The 15,333-nt window shown below is 36.0% G+C and overlaps 1 protein-coding gene across 8 annotated transcripts; it reads right to left on the bottom strand.

Annotated features, from left to right (window-relative positions):
* Window positions 1–219: 219 nt before the first annotated feature.
* LOC18441876 (uncharacterized) lies at window positions 220–14,495 on the bottom strand. Of its 8 annotated transcripts, none has more exons than XR_002282229.2 (10): window positions 14,220–14,495; window positions 12,177–12,417; window positions 11,591–11,767; window positions 10,562–10,739; window positions 8,998–9,869; window positions 8,479–8,704; window positions 2,580–2,659; window positions 1,248–1,355; window positions 702–823; window positions 220–518 (listed from the first exon to the last, which is right to left on the bottom strand). XR_002282229.2 is itself a non-coding variant. In XM_020672031.2 (9 exons), the coding sequence occupies exons 1-8, from the start codon at window positions 14,303–14,305 to the stop codon at window positions 1,281–1,283; spliced, it is 1,935 nt and encodes a 644-aa protein (XP_020527690.2). In that variant the 5' UTR covers window positions 14,306–14,495; the 3' UTR covers window positions 220–518; window positions 1,248–1,280. The 8 variants fall into 8 exon arrangements, 3 of the variants coding, with proteins under 3 accessions (XP_020527690.2, XP_020527691.2, XP_020527692.2); XR_016057071.1 differs by having other exon boundaries at window positions 8,998–9,363; window positions 14,220–14,494; XR_016057068.1 differs by lacking the exon at window positions 14,220–14,495 and adding an exon at window positions 14,070–14,148.
* Window positions 14,496–15,333: the final 838 nt, after the last annotated feature.

Here is a 15,333-nt window from a genome sequence, read left to right as displayed (position 1 = left end):
CTTTTACATTATTGGGGCTTGTGAACACCCCTGCAAGGTGGAGACTCATGCAATTGTGTACATCTCTTGAAGAAGGACGAATGTCCTTCCCCAAGTAGGAACCCAATCCTGAACTCTATTGTAACATATTATGTCATAGGAATACGATGGATGGGGACCTAACAAAACCTTAGCCTTAACCAAATTAAAAGAGAAAACTTGCATTGCAACAAAACAATGGAGCGCAAAGAAAATATAAAATAAATAATTTAGACCAGTTTGACAGTTACTTTTGCACAAAAAGATGTATATTCAATGATGGTATGAATTATTGGGACATGAGGTGTCCAATGCCCGCTAAAGATGTTCTTTGTATAAATTTCAAATTATCCAAAAATCATCATCATCATCATCATCAGAGCCTTATCCCAACTATTTGGTGTCGGCTACGCTTGAGCGGGCTGAAGTTACAAGGCTCTCGAGTGGTTTGAAGCCCATCGAAAGTTGGTGTCCAACCCCCTTGATCCAAAACCTAGTGACTATAAGAACTCCAAAAGAACATAGTTAACTCGTGACTATCAATGTGCGGTAGTCAGAAAAACAAAAAACAAAAAGAGTTGAAAAGAGCACAACAAAATTCAAATGTATTAAGTAGATAAAGTTACATTGCCAAAAAAATAAAAGGAACAGATATAAAAAGAAAACAATCTAATGGGACATACCCTTAAAGCCCAACTTTCTAGAATGACCGAACTTTAAAAGGTCTCCAAAAGAAAGCTCCATAGAATTGAAGTAGTTTTAACACGGTTGAAATCATTTGCCATGAATCAGATAACAGGTTTAGCTGGAGCATCACAAACATGTAACACATGTGACTTTACAGTGGAAAAACTGAAACATACCAAGATGCTCATCTCTCTAGCTTTTTTTCATATTTTCTTCTTAAAGCCTTGGGTTTTAAGGCAAGACATATTCTTTGAAGACCAAATTCTGGCGATGTCTGGCATAGATTAGCGTTTAGGTTTTGGGTCAATTCTAGAAAATGGGCTTTAAGTAAATTATAAGATTCTAGGGTTTTTAAGGCTCAGGTTAACCAGATCTGCCAATTTTGCAACCATACCCATGCCCTGTTTTGGTGAGTTGTGGAATCAAAATGGAACATATACAGGTATCCAGGTTTGAACATAGCCACATATAAACTTCCAAAACTCTTGCAAATAGATTTCATTTCCAATGAAAGACAGCTAGCAAAGAGAAGAAAGGCTCACCACGAATGCATGATAAAAGTTTTCCACAGTAACTCAGCAATTAGAATAAACTTGTTTGTAAAGTGAAGGTTCTTTCCAGGGCATAAAGGCATGTGGATGGCAGAGATTCTGCAAAGAGAAAGCAAGCTTCTCAATATCAAGTGTATCTTTGCTGTATCAAATATGCCATGATAAAATTCCTTATAAAAACTACATATGGAATGGTATTCTTTTGGTGCCAGATCAGCTTCATCAAACAATTGATGTGAGTCTCTTTCCTCTCTCTTTCCTGTAACTCGATAAAATATCAGTCCTCTCTCTGTCCTGTAACTTGATAAAAGATCAGAAGCTGAAACCCGTATGGCGTACATTTAGCATGAAAGATGAGCAGAACGTCTTTCATGCTAAATGTATGCCAAAGAGGTTTCAGCTTCCCACCTCCTATCAAGTGATAGGAAAGAAAGAGCAAAGAAAGATGCAAGACCAGAATCAGGAATGGTCTCAAGGCATTGGTGATCAGGGTGGTGGCAACCACCACATCCTCCTACCACAAGTAGGCGACCCCTTCCGTGCTGATCTACCCCCAAAAAAAAAGATGTAAAGAAAACGCCAAAAGCCTCTTTTTGGGAGGCTTTTCAGCAACCAATATGCTGATAAGTGATAGCAGAATTGATAGCAAATAAACAACAGTGCTGGATATCTTATCACCCTTGGCTAGATTCTTTCCATGACCATATTATTAAGATCTTGCTAGATGAGAAGTTTCAATTTGTGTAAGAAAAGTTTGCATAAAACTATAAATTTGATGATCCAGTGTCAATGCATTTGCATAAGGTTCATGTTGTTGGGGTAGGCCTGGAACTATGTATGTCTAAATGCTTCTTTTGGACTTCTTTACTTGTATGATGTTATTTGTCATTTGGCCCCACATCAACTGAATAAATCTTAATCCTTTCAATCATAGAATAATTTCACTTATTCTTCACAAGTTTTCTAAGCAGTTTACATTTAGGTTTCTTTGAAGTGGACTAAGAGATAAATGCTAAGAATAGCCTAAGATCCTTATTAGTATATCAATTGCATTAAGACCATCTTAACGTGCTAAATTAAAGGAGAGAAATGGAAGGCATCAATAGAAGTGCACAGAAAAGGTCAACTAGGGTAATCCCCATTTTATGAAATGAGGGGCAGTGATGGACAGATCGTAGAAACACCAGATAAGTCATGAGCCCTACTCTCTCCATTCAATTCATGGGACAGATATGACCCTCATGACCAATTATTTGATGTAGTCCGTAGTATTATAGTATACTTTCATTTTAAATAAAGGCAGAATGTTAATCAGTAAAACACCTTTAGCCAGAAGAAGAACCCACGCAACAAGAACAACTTTTCATGATTATTGACTGACGCCTCAAGCTTTTCCTTCAAATCTAGTCCACAAGGAGAGAAATAGTTAGTTCATCAACATAAAGCTTGGGCATGAAGCCCTTGGGTCCTACCAATAAATAAAATCCATGGCTCTGAAATGATGCATCTAAAGAAGATTAGAAGCACACGAACAGATTTTGCAGGAGAAACTTTTTATGCAGTGACATCAATGAGCAGATCCATTAAAAATAGTTTGAGTGACGTATACAAATCAACAAAAGAATTCAAAAGCAACAAACTGATGGAATACAATATTGGTAATCCTTATAGAATTTATGTATTATAGTTGTGACATTTAAGTAGCAATTTTGTTGGTTTCAGCTTCATTAATGATGGTTCATGATACTAGAAATTTGAGATCTAACATGGAAAACCATGTTTTGCCTCTTTCTCCTATCAGCAACTTTGTATTGATAAGGGTGAATTTATCAAGTTGTACTCCGGAATACATACAAACCAGTGTTTACTTTAAATACCCAGAACATGGTCTAGACTAGGGCAGGACTCGGACCTAGTCGGCTTAGCGAGAGTCTTTGAGTCGTCAAAAGAGACGAGAAAAAAAAATGCAAAACCAATGCAAAACAGTGAAATTTGAGGAATATGAAAATATTAGAAACTTTGCATGTATATGAAGAAAAAAATAGAAAGCTTATAGATAAAACAATTGTTGTTTGCACCCAGATTGTATGTGTTGTTTGGATGAGGATTGGTGTCCCTAAATGCATTAGACGTGGAAACACATGTAAAACAAGAAAAAATTCCACAAAGCATTTCATTGCCCAAAAAATTGCTCATTCTAAAACTTTTCTTAAACATATCGTTGTTCATATCCAAAATGAACACATTTAGTTGGAGATTGATGTCCCTGAATGCATCAACTGTGTAAAGAGAAAAGGAATAATCCAAAACATTTCACAGCCAAAGTCATTCTCATTATTCTCCAAAAATTATCATTAGCACCCAAGTTAAATGCACATTGTTGGAGATTGACGGCCCTAAAAGCATCAGACAGGCAAACACACGTTAAAAAAAAATAGCATTTCGATATCCCAAAAATTGCTTGTTCAAAAACTTTTTATCCCAAATATTCTTGTTTGCACAAAAACCTGAACGCATATGGATGGGATTCACATGCTTATATGCATCAAACATGCAAACATATGTAAAAGAGAGTCATTTCATGCCAAAAAAATTGAAAAAAATAAAATATAGAGTGAAGTGGGGGAAGACTGAACAATTAATAAAAACCTAACAAATCTACAACTAATTTGTGATAAATCAAGAATAAATTAGAACATAAACAAAAAAATTACGAACAAGCTAAACTAAAAAATATGACATTCTCATTTCAACAAATAATTTTTACATATTATTCGAAAACAAAGTACAAATTTGAAGAAAAAGTTCCATGATTTAGCTGTTGGTAGACATACAAAAACCAAATATACGTGAAATGAAGCCTAGATCTGTAATGATCTAGAGTACTTCAAAGAAATCAAACTAGATCTAAAGTTATAGTAAAAAGTCATATTGAGATAAAAATGAAATTTATTATCAATCACCAGTCATAGATTGACCTTCAAATGCACAAAATTGAACCCCCAATATAGTTTCCACTCGAGGTGGGCATTTCAAGTTCACTTGAATTAAACAGCCAAAGTATTGTTGACCCCTCGAGGGCTTTGGTCAATTTGATCGTAGGTTGGCCAACGCTTCTTTCAGCCCAAGATGGGGATTTCAAGTTCACTTAAATCTAGGAAACCATTAACTTTTTTTTTTTTTGGCAAATCCGGTCAAATAATGGAAAGAAGCCCTAGGGAATAATGCCCCCTGTTCAATGAAAGATGCCAACTTTTCTTCTTCTTCTTTTTTTAACACCTAAAAGCACTGATTAAGAAACTAAGTCAGAGCTCTGAGCAACCCGACCAGGACTTCAGTCCAACCATGAACATGTCAAGTCCATGCAAGGACTCAGCACAGTCTGTTATACGAATGCATATCTAAGAGGATAAGGGAAAGAAGCACCAGGAAAGGGGGGGGGGGGGGGAAGAAGGGTGGGGAAATGGTAGTTGGGTTGGTTTTGATGTGTGTCTAGAAAGTGTCCAAAAGTGAGATAGGTTAAACCATGTTCTGGACTTATTACAAAGCCTTGAGATTCACTTAATAGTTCAGATAAATCCTGCTTAATGAATTTCAAGGCTTTAACAATCTTATTCCCATACTCAAGACAAGACAAAATAGTAGCCAACGTATGATTGAAGAATCAAATCACTGTATGGTATACATTAGTCCTCTATCTTCGCCATTAAATAAAAGGGTTTTATTTTGAAACATTCTTCAAATCACCAAAGGAAACTATAGAATTATGGATATTTTGTAGGGAGGTTATGCAGATGCCAGCATTTACTAATGGTTTTCCAGCATTCCCACCCATGATGAGTTGGATGCAATTGGAGGCACAAAATCTGTTCGGACAGCTTAAATTTAATTTGCTTAAAAAAAAATTATATGACAATACAAGAGATTTTTTTTTTTTGAAAGTGATAATACAAGAGAAATTTATTGTCTATACTATCAACTTTTATTGCGGTAGAGTGCCACAGTTCTAATGCCAATGTTTGATGTAGGACCACGGGGGAATGGATCCTCTATGACTATGATAACCATTGGTGGATTAGAAATATGGGACAACAGAGTTTTGGATAGTTAAGTCACAGAAAAACAGCTTAGATTTGATGGCAAGGAAAGCTAAAGATGGGAAAATTATACCTAAGGATTAAGATTTAGATTTGGGTTGGGTAACTATTAGGATTAAATTAAGGGGCGCTATATGAAATGTTCAATTCTTGAAATTATCAATCCAGCAACACCCAATATAAGATGGGAATCAATCTGAAGCAAAAATTAGGGTCATTTGAAGTAATAAGGGAATTTTGATTGACGTGAGACAGATGAGATGAGGGGTTTGATTCGGGTTTTAATGACTAATTTGCAGGAGAGATATGAGGAAAGAATGTGTTAGTGTTGTCAAATATTTCATTATAAATAGAAGAGTAATTTACGAAGATATCCCTTTAAATTATCGTTGTTAAAAGAAGACCCTAAAAATTGTGTATATCACGTTCACACCCATTTTCATAATTTTTTGTTGTTTCTTCTTCAAACTACCCTTACTTTGGAACTTGACAATCCTAAGTTATTGAACCTTTTTAAAAAGATGTTTCACCTTGAGGTGAAGGGTTTTTCTTAGCGAACCATGGATTTTGAGAATCTGAAGTTCTAGAAAACTTTGGAAAACTTTGGATTCTCATAATCCGAAGTTCTCTCAAGAAATCCTTGGCATCCAACAAGCCTGGGTGAGCTTGCTGGATTCCAAAGAGAACTTCGGATGTTGAGAATCCGAAGATCAACAAACTTTGGATCCGCAAAATCTAAAATTCTCTGAGGAAAGCCTTGGCCTCCAGCAAGCATCAAGACCATTGTCAAGTGTTTTATTAAATGGGTTGAACTTTGGACTTTCAAAATCCGAAGTAGGGGCAAAATCATCATTTAGAAAAGGGGAAAAATTGAATAATGTGAAAATTTGGGGATTTCTTAAATAACATAACCTTAGGAGGATATGCGTATACATTTTCCAAGAAAGAAGAATGTACTAGTGTTTGGAAGAAAAAAGATTAGGCTAGTTTAGGGCTTGAGGAGTACAAGAATGGACGATAGTTTTGGAGGCAGATGATGGCCTGGAGGCAGATGATGGCCTTATTAGGGTTTTAGAAGGGTTGCTTTTGAAAGGATAAAGAGGGAGACGAATTTGGTGAGGTAGATCTTCGATGGACGTGGGCTTCAAAGAGTTTCAAAGAAAGAGGACAAAAAGATGATGCAATAAAGGAGAAGCAAGTACCTAGACCTAGGGTTCTTTAATTTTGCCGCATATCAGCACTCAACAAAATAAAGAATCATGCCCCCCATAAATCTCCATAAATCTAAGAGTTTTCAATGGGGAACCAACTTAAAAGCATATGCCAAAAAAGTTCGCAAAAATATTATATCTAATAAGAAAGTGAGATCACAAAGGAAGATGGCTGTTGAAGAGGAATTAATTCATACACAAGCTCTGGCTATGGCTTTGCACCGATGTCAATCTCAGGTTTAGAGGTTCATAGTTCAATGAGAATTTCAATGGGTAACCAACTTATATGCCTATGCCAAAAAAGTTCGCAGAAATATCATATCTAACAAGAAAGTGAGATCACAAAGGAAAATGGCTGTTGAAGAGGAATTGATTCATACACAAGCTCTGGCTATGGCTTTGCACCGACATCAATCTCAGGTTTAGAGGTTCATAGTTCAATGTCTCAACTAAGAAGCACACAGGGGGCCCTAGGAACTCATGTTATCGTAGCCAAAAACCTTGGTCCCATGAGCAGGGATGTATTAGTTTTCTGGATTGGGTAAAATTAATAGAGGGGGTTTAATGTCCGATTTTTCAAACTTTAAAGGAGGTCCACAGGTTTTCGTGGACCTGAGGGTTTTTTCGGAACTAGAAATACAGAGAGGGGGACTAATGTCTTTTTCCCAATTTTAAAAACTCAACTTTCCAAACTATGGAGCACATCAACTTTCCAGAAGATTCATCTTCAAGAAGATTTCCAAAGTCCCCTACCCTAGAGTATCTAGGATGTTACTAAGGAAAATAAAATTCATTGAAGCCTGAAACACCAAATACCAAATTATGAAAATCATAGAGGTAAGTGTCGTAGATGTCTAAGAGATCCTTGATTTAAGATATGGATCGTCCCAAACGGACATCCAAGTGAAAAGTTACGTCCTTCAAAAGCTAACTGCATCTGTTGCATCGATGTGCGAGAGGTTCAAGTTGTAACATCTAAGACCCAGCAATTTATAAGAAACTTTCTCCAACACCTCAAGTCAATGGTGTGCTTAAGGTTGTAAGTTATCAAAAAAGGACTGTTTTAGGAAAAGAAAGAAGCCAAGTTTAAAAGATGATATATCTCCTTCATTACAATTAAAACAAGTCCACATGAATAGCTTCTTCAATCATAAATCAATAATTCTTATATAACTCTATATTTCAACGATATGAAGTTTCCATAACGAATCAAAGAGTGTTCTATAATTATTTTTCTATTGCGCTCAATACTTAGCTTCAAAGTGATGACATCACAAAAGAGTTTCTTTAGAAAATGCCCTTCTTGGAATGTTATTTGAAACTAGCCAGGATATAACTTGGAGGATTCATCCAAATGCATGGAGAGTGCCATAACATCAATAGCAAGGTACGTATCCTCCTCTTTCCAACTCCAATGGGAGAACCACAGAGTTTCAAACGATTCAGAGAATGACATAATTTGTTACTTGATTCCAAGTCCTTTAGTCTTCAAGAAACAGCCACAATAAATTCCACAGTCTACTTCGATTTAATGAATTTTCATTTGATTAATAAAGGTCTAATAAAAGATCTTCAAATGCAGATATTGCATGGTCATAAAACCATACCTTGCAATTAAAACAATACTTATAAAAATTGTGACCAATTTTGCAAATACTCATGGAAGAATTAGTAGAATTCTAGGCTAGTATGTCCTTATATATATTTTAGTTGTGATAATTGTACGTCCTATAATCATTTACAATGTTACATTTTTATCCCAACATTCAAAATATTATTGCTAAGGCAAAAAATAGGTACAGGGTTATGCAACAGGTACTATATCGACCAGGATACTGAGAAATAATAAAATTGACAATAATAGTGCAAACTCCGAAGAATCTTACTAATAAAGATCATACGAATAATACTAACCATTATAGTGGTCTAGATAAGACAAACCCAATTTCTCCGTTTCATAGGATTTGGATCCATTTCGTATATTTCTTTGTCTCACAATTGGCCTACGATCAGATGCTTCATGCAATAATTGTTTAAACTCAGACATGTTAAAAGGCCTAGAGAGTACAACCATCAGTTTCCCCTTGAAGGAAAGAGAATCATATGGGCCCTTGGTAATGTCCTCATCGGCCTTCCGAACCTGCATGTTTGCACATTACATCAGGCAATAAGCTCAAAATGCAAATAGACCGAAAGTACGCCATAATCCAGTGACCTATGGACAAAAAAAACATAGTCCATTAGGTCATCAACATCCATTAAAACCAATGAAAGGTGACACATAAAGGGGCACCCACCACCCAGGCCATGCCCTGTTTTGGTGAGTCCCACCCCATCACCTTCCATCATTTCAACAGGCAGTGATGACCAAATGGTTTATATTATAGTGTACTCTTCCACTGAGAAATCATCAACACACCAATTGTTACTAACCAAACAGGATAAAGAAGTGCCAATAGAAGGTCCTGAAGGTGCTTTCATCTTATTTTCATAATGCAATCTTAGGCTTCGTCTTTGAGGAAGATCAATAGGAAGCAGGGCTAGCTTGTTCTTAACTTCAGGAATCCTCTTCTTTGTTTTCTGTAATTGTGTGAGAGTATCTTTCCCTTTACTCTTGGGAGGCACTGCTGCTTGCTTGTTCTTAACTCTGGGAATCCTTTTCCTTTTTGTTTCATGTGTTTGTGTAAGACTATCATTCCCTTTACACATTGGAGGCACCCGTCCTTTATCATATCGAAGAACAGTCATCTTACAAAATTGCTTTTTCTTAAATAGAGGACCCCTTTTCTGCATTTTTTCCTGTAATTGCAGGTAATTCTTTTTCTTAGTGCCATGTGGAGACTCAAAATCTTTCTCATACCTAACAACATTTGGTTTACGACCCCTACCATTATTTATTTTTAAATAATAGGAATCACCACTTTCTATTACATTATCCAAGAATAACTTGTAATCATCATCAACTAAGGAGCCTTCGGTCTTTCTTTTCTCATAAGGCAATGAAAGAGTTTCTAAGCTACTAGTTTCCCGCTTCTTGTCTAGATATGACTGATAGTCAACATCAATCAACATATTCTTTTTACTCACTAGCTGCTTAACTCTACCTTTCATCTCACCCAAGGGAGCCATAGAGTCATCATCAGCCAAATTGATTCTCTTACTCGACTTAAATTTAGAAAGACAAAAATCACCATCTGTTCCACTGGTTTTCTGATTAACTCTTCTTCCTTTCCCCTCAACACTGGAAATGGGAAAGCTCTTATCTGATTTAGTCTTTTCAGTGACATTGGTAACGAAAGTGCTTCCTGAAATGGTAGATCGCTCTCCAATGTAAACATCCAATGCCAACATGCTTTGGTTTTCATATACCACAACTATTGACTTAGAAGCCTCTTGAGTTTTCAGCAGTGAAAAAAACTCAGGCATGTCGATTTGGACTCATGTGAGTCACTCAGACTTGGCAAGTTGCCGAGCGCAGAACACCACCCAACTCAGGATGAGAGTGTGTTTGTGTGTGTTGTGTATATTATTTGTAACTAATTATGGCTAATTTATAATTGACCAATCTTTGTCTAAATCAATTAGAATTGATATATAATTAGTTTCAAACGAAATAGTTGTGATTTTATAAATTTTTATTCCTTTTTCTATTTATTTCATTTTTCTCAAAAGTTCTAAGAAAATCATGTTGACCAATTTTCCGTTGTGCTATACTTTGAAAACCTTTTTCACATCTTTCATATACTTTTTGTATTGTTTTTTTTTTCTTTTGGTTTTTTTCTTATTTTAACTGTTATTTTAATATTCCCTATTTTCTCTTCTTTTCTTTTTTTGAGCTCTTTGGGAGGCTTTGGTAGGAATAGGGCAAGTCCACCCAAGGAGCGAGTTCCAAGCCCAAGCTGTGCTTTAAAACATTGACTTTCGGTTCCAAATATGTGAGTTGTTATGTTCACTCACAGTCAAGAAAGAATTTATAATGTTATATCAATCGATTTACCATGAGTGGAACTGTCTGCATATGTGGACCCCACAACCTTAGGAATATTAGAGGTATCAGGAGATCTATTCCATGAAGATTCATTCAGTCCTCTAAAATGAGATTGATCAGAAGCTTTATCAGAGAGATGGAATCCTTGAAATTTTCTCACCAGCCTACGAATCTGTAGATGGTTATCCTACAAAATGAAAATTCAAAATATGAGTAGCAGAACATTGGATCCCCAAAGAAAAAATAGCAATAAAGAAAGGATGTCAATATTAGCTATTGAGAGTAGGAAAGACTAAAGAATAACGAGACACAAGCATCCAATAAGCACGTGCATGAGTGATTTAAGGCATCTATGTAATAATCCAAGAATAGGGCACTGAAGTTTTAAGTTACTTGACATGCACCAACCATTTCAAGATAGTTAAAACAAACTCTCAGAGTTGATCTTCTAATCAGCTTTCAAGTATCTGATCTCATATTTGAGCATCAAAAGGGTTTAGCTGAAGAAAGCACCAAAAATTGAAGTGGAAGCAAAATTGAATTGATAGTTGTCAAATGATAATTCCTACTACATTTGTTGCTTTGATTGCAACAAAGTATCGCCCCGCCCAAATCAGTCATCATAGTATTCTTTCATGCCCAGAAAGAGTTTATTAATCCACTATTTTATTCATAAGATCAAGTAGAGTGCGATAACAAGAAAATATGAATGTCAACGTTTACTAATTTCTGCAAACACTCCTCTTAAACCCCCCCCCCCAGCCAAAAAAACAAAACAAACAAAAAAAGAAAAACTCAGAAACCCCTCAAATCCTGGCCACCTAAGTGGCATAGCATAATGAATGATAAATGGAAAACACAAGCCACTAGCACTGGCATAACAAAACAGAAAAAACAAATTTGCACCTTTAGGATCATTTTCGATGAACAAAAGGGGTATGGAGCAAATAGAAAAAAGCTGCCACCAACATAAGTTACTTTAAAGTCTAGATAAACTCAATTAGAGTACCATTGTTCTTACATAAGAAGAGGTTTCACCTTCACGGCTAGTGCCCATGAAACTCCTAGAATAAAATGCCCAGTATGGCAATGCTGGAGTTCCTTATCATTAGACTCTGAATCAACACGGGGATTTCTGCAAGTATCCCAGAGAGTTATCCTTTGAAGACTCTCAAAGTCTTCATTTCCTTGGATATTGCCTGCAATGCGTCTACGCTGCCTCGACAAGAGAACAGTGTAAATGACCAATAAAGATACTTAATAAACGATAATAAAAATGAAGAAAATATGCCGATAATACAAACAAAGAAAATACGCTGAGAACAATAATAGAAGGAGGTGAAAGTATAATATAATGGCTCTGGAAAACCATAACTGATTGGGATCAGGTGTAGGACCCAGCATTGGGGTTATAACACTTTCAGGTCCCACTCTTTCCATCACTGTCTGTTAGTTCATTAGATGCTGATGACGACGCCAATATAGTTGAAGTACACAATAGTTCATTGGATTATTAGTCTACTTCATCATATTATCAGTTGACTTCAAAGTATAATATCAGAAACAGTAGAAAAACAGTTCAATCATAAGTCTGAAGGTTATGGAATAAACAAGCATCCTTTACCTTGGTACCAAAGGGCATCTCAGCACAAACGCCATCCTCATCCATCCTAGGTCCTGGTGAGTATGAAGGTTTAGAAAACTCTGCAGTCTCTCCATATGCAAGAGGAAAGTCTATATCGATCTTCACCCCATTCTTGATAAAATCATGAACATTTATGAGTCCATTGTAATAATGTGCATTATGCACCTCTGCTCCAAAGTCTTTCAGATCTTCGCGATCACAATAACGACCCAAAGCACAGCTGCCAAATATACGGAAAAACTGCTTAAGTAATTGTATAAGACCAAACTAAACAAAGGCATGACATCAAAGCTGGTGAAACACAAAAATTACGTATAAACCAACACCTGAGACAGCCACAAATTCGGCTATTTAATGGCATATACTAACAAAAAATGAGGGGACACAATAAACAAAATGTGATAGATTGTACTATAGAATGTCAAAATGATTAGAAATGGCAATGATGGTAAAGGCAAGACCAATCAAACTTTTGAAAATGGAATGGGACCTTACAATTTTAAAAATAGAACTACGAATAATAGGTTTTCAGCCAGGGTTATTTCAAAAGCCAGGAGAGGAAAATATTTGCTTTAAAAAAACTTTACTAAACATATCCCTCCTATGAAACTCCTTTTTCAAGATTTTGCCGTAAATGTTATCACTAAAAGTCAGGATAATTCAAAACTTCACTTTAAATGCTTTGGAAAAACAAAGGGAAAGACAAAACACTCACCTTGAGTCTCAATCTAAAAATGGCCTGTCTCTCTCAAAAGACTTCGACCAAGCTCTCTAAACACACACATTCTCAAGATGCACAGCAAGCTAGCCTTCTTTCTCCATAACAGATGGATGGTCCTTTAAGTTTCCTGAATTTTTTTTTTTTAAAGGCCCATATTTTAAACCTTAATTTTCTTTTTGAGAATTTTACTCTTTAGTATCACCTGTTCATTCCAGCCATCCAATCCGTTTTAAAACATTTGGACCACTACATATATAAGCATATATTACCGCATTATGCTACATTAATTCTTCCAGTTGAATATAAGACACTACAGCAGTCACTTTCTTTTACTGGGATCACAATAATCGATTTTTGGAAGCACAAATGATGTTCTCTAGCAACATCAAATGTGGCAAAACAAATGCTCTAGGTGGAAAGATACAGCGACAAGGCCAGTAATAAGAATCAAATTTGGGTTCTGGTTTGTATAAGCATATAAACAACATAGGTTCTCATGACGTTCTCTGTTGTGAAAACAAAAATATTGGCATCTGGGGAGTAAAGCCCATACGTCACACTCAAAATTGACGTGAACATTGACAAATTTTTTAACACCGAGGAATACAGGTGCCACTCAATTAGCCAAATTTATTGCAGCCATTATGCGTGCATTATAAGCAATCCATTTTTTTTTTATTTAAATCGCTGAAGTCACAACAATCTGGAGTTACCACTAGGATAAAGGTAATTTTGGTTCTTTCAAAAAATAATCAGCCGCTTTTTTTCCTTCCGATCAATTGCACAAGCACATTTCACAAACATGCGATGATTAAGGAAAAAATATCAAATAATTTCAATAAGATTTAGAAAGAAAAGGAAACAATCAAGGAGCAAAGCCACTACTTCCAATTCAAGAAACCAGTTCCATAAAAGAAAAATAAATAACAAAAAAAAGAGAAAAGCAAAGTAAAAGGAAGCACAGTAGTACCAAGGGCACCAGTAATTGCAAGAATCACGAGAGAACATAACACAGAAGTAGCCATTGTTTCTTATATGAAAGGGAATGCGATCAACATACAGCAATCAACCATTAATCAAGAAAAACAAAAATAGTGCAAGAATATGCAATGTAATCATAACAGAAGAATAAATTATTCCAAATACTAAACTAGTTAAAACCTCCACGACTCCAGGTCGGTAATCTCCTCTTCATTGTTCAATGCCTCTGAAACATTGACCAAGAAACCCTATTGTTTTCGAAAACCCTAACCCTGAAACCCTCTAAAAATGGTGCATGCATGAGTTACGCCATGGCGAACCTCGCAAATATGCAGCTTTCCTTGAACCATTCGCAGGGCATATAGAAATAGAAGCGCTTATACTGTGCTCCCGCGTGAGCATACATCTCTTCCCGCGGTCTCAAATTTTAGGAACCACCATGATTTATTAGATGGCTATTTTTAAAACAAAAATTTAAAACTCAGGGTTTTCTGACCTCATCCTCTAAAAATTGGAAGATCTCCATTTAATTTTGAGGTTTTTTTTTTTTTTAAGCACATAAAAGTACCATAAGGAAAATTTTTTTATTAAGGCTAATTTATAATTGAGGAGGTTACATATTTAAACTTGGAAAAATTACAAAAAAAAAAAAAACATCCTAAAATGGACTATCTATGACACTTATCCCACCCCAATCTTTTCTCACTTTTTTTCTCGAACCCCAACCCAAAAGTAGCATGAAGTAAGACTAAACTACCCTTGTTTATTTTCTCGCATGTTTTCACAGGTGCTCCTACAGTACAAACACGCGTTTCGACATTCTGAATGTGCGTTCCAGTAATGCAGGTATGAGCCGTAACACTCCGGCATTATGAGAACTGCATATCGGAATTCTAAATGTGCGTTCCGGCAACGTAGATTTGAGCCGCAGTGCTCCGGCATAATGAGAACTCGCACTGGTAGTGTAAAGACGCCCTCTGGCAATAAAGTCTCTAGAGCCATAGCGCTCCTGGAGGATCGTACTTCGACACTATAAATAAGTGCTCCAACATTCTGAATGTGCACTCTGGCAATGCATGTCTAAGCCACAGTGCTCAGGCATTATGAGAACACGCTCCGGTAGTGCAAAAACATGCTCCGGTAGTGCAAATATGCGCTCCGGTAGTACGATACTTGGACCTACGAATTGATTTGGTTTGTACATGAATGGCATTTCTATCCCAAAAAAAATTGCAACTCCTTACTTTGGCCAATTTTTGCGAAGAAATGTTGTTTTGGAAAAAAAAGTGAGAGGAAAAATTAGAGTGGGATAAGTTGCATAGATAATCAATTTTAGAATATTTTTTTTTGTAATTTTTCTTTTAAACTTTAGGATCCTAAAATTAATTGTAGATAAGATTTTATCCCATTGAGTAAGTCAACGATATACTCTCG

This window comes from Amborella trichopoda, chromosome 6 (genome assembly GCF_054954075.1).
Source record: "Amborella trichopoda isolate Santa Cruz 75 chromosome 6, AtrichopodaSantaCruz75HAP2 v2.0, whole genome shotgun sequence".
Classification (NCBI taxonomy): Eukaryota; Viridiplantae; Streptophyta; class Magnoliopsida; order Amborellales; family Amborellaceae; genus Amborella; species Amborella trichopoda.
The sequence above is the reverse complement of the archived record's forward strand: the minus strand, read 5'-3'. Positions and strand labels throughout refer to the sequence as shown.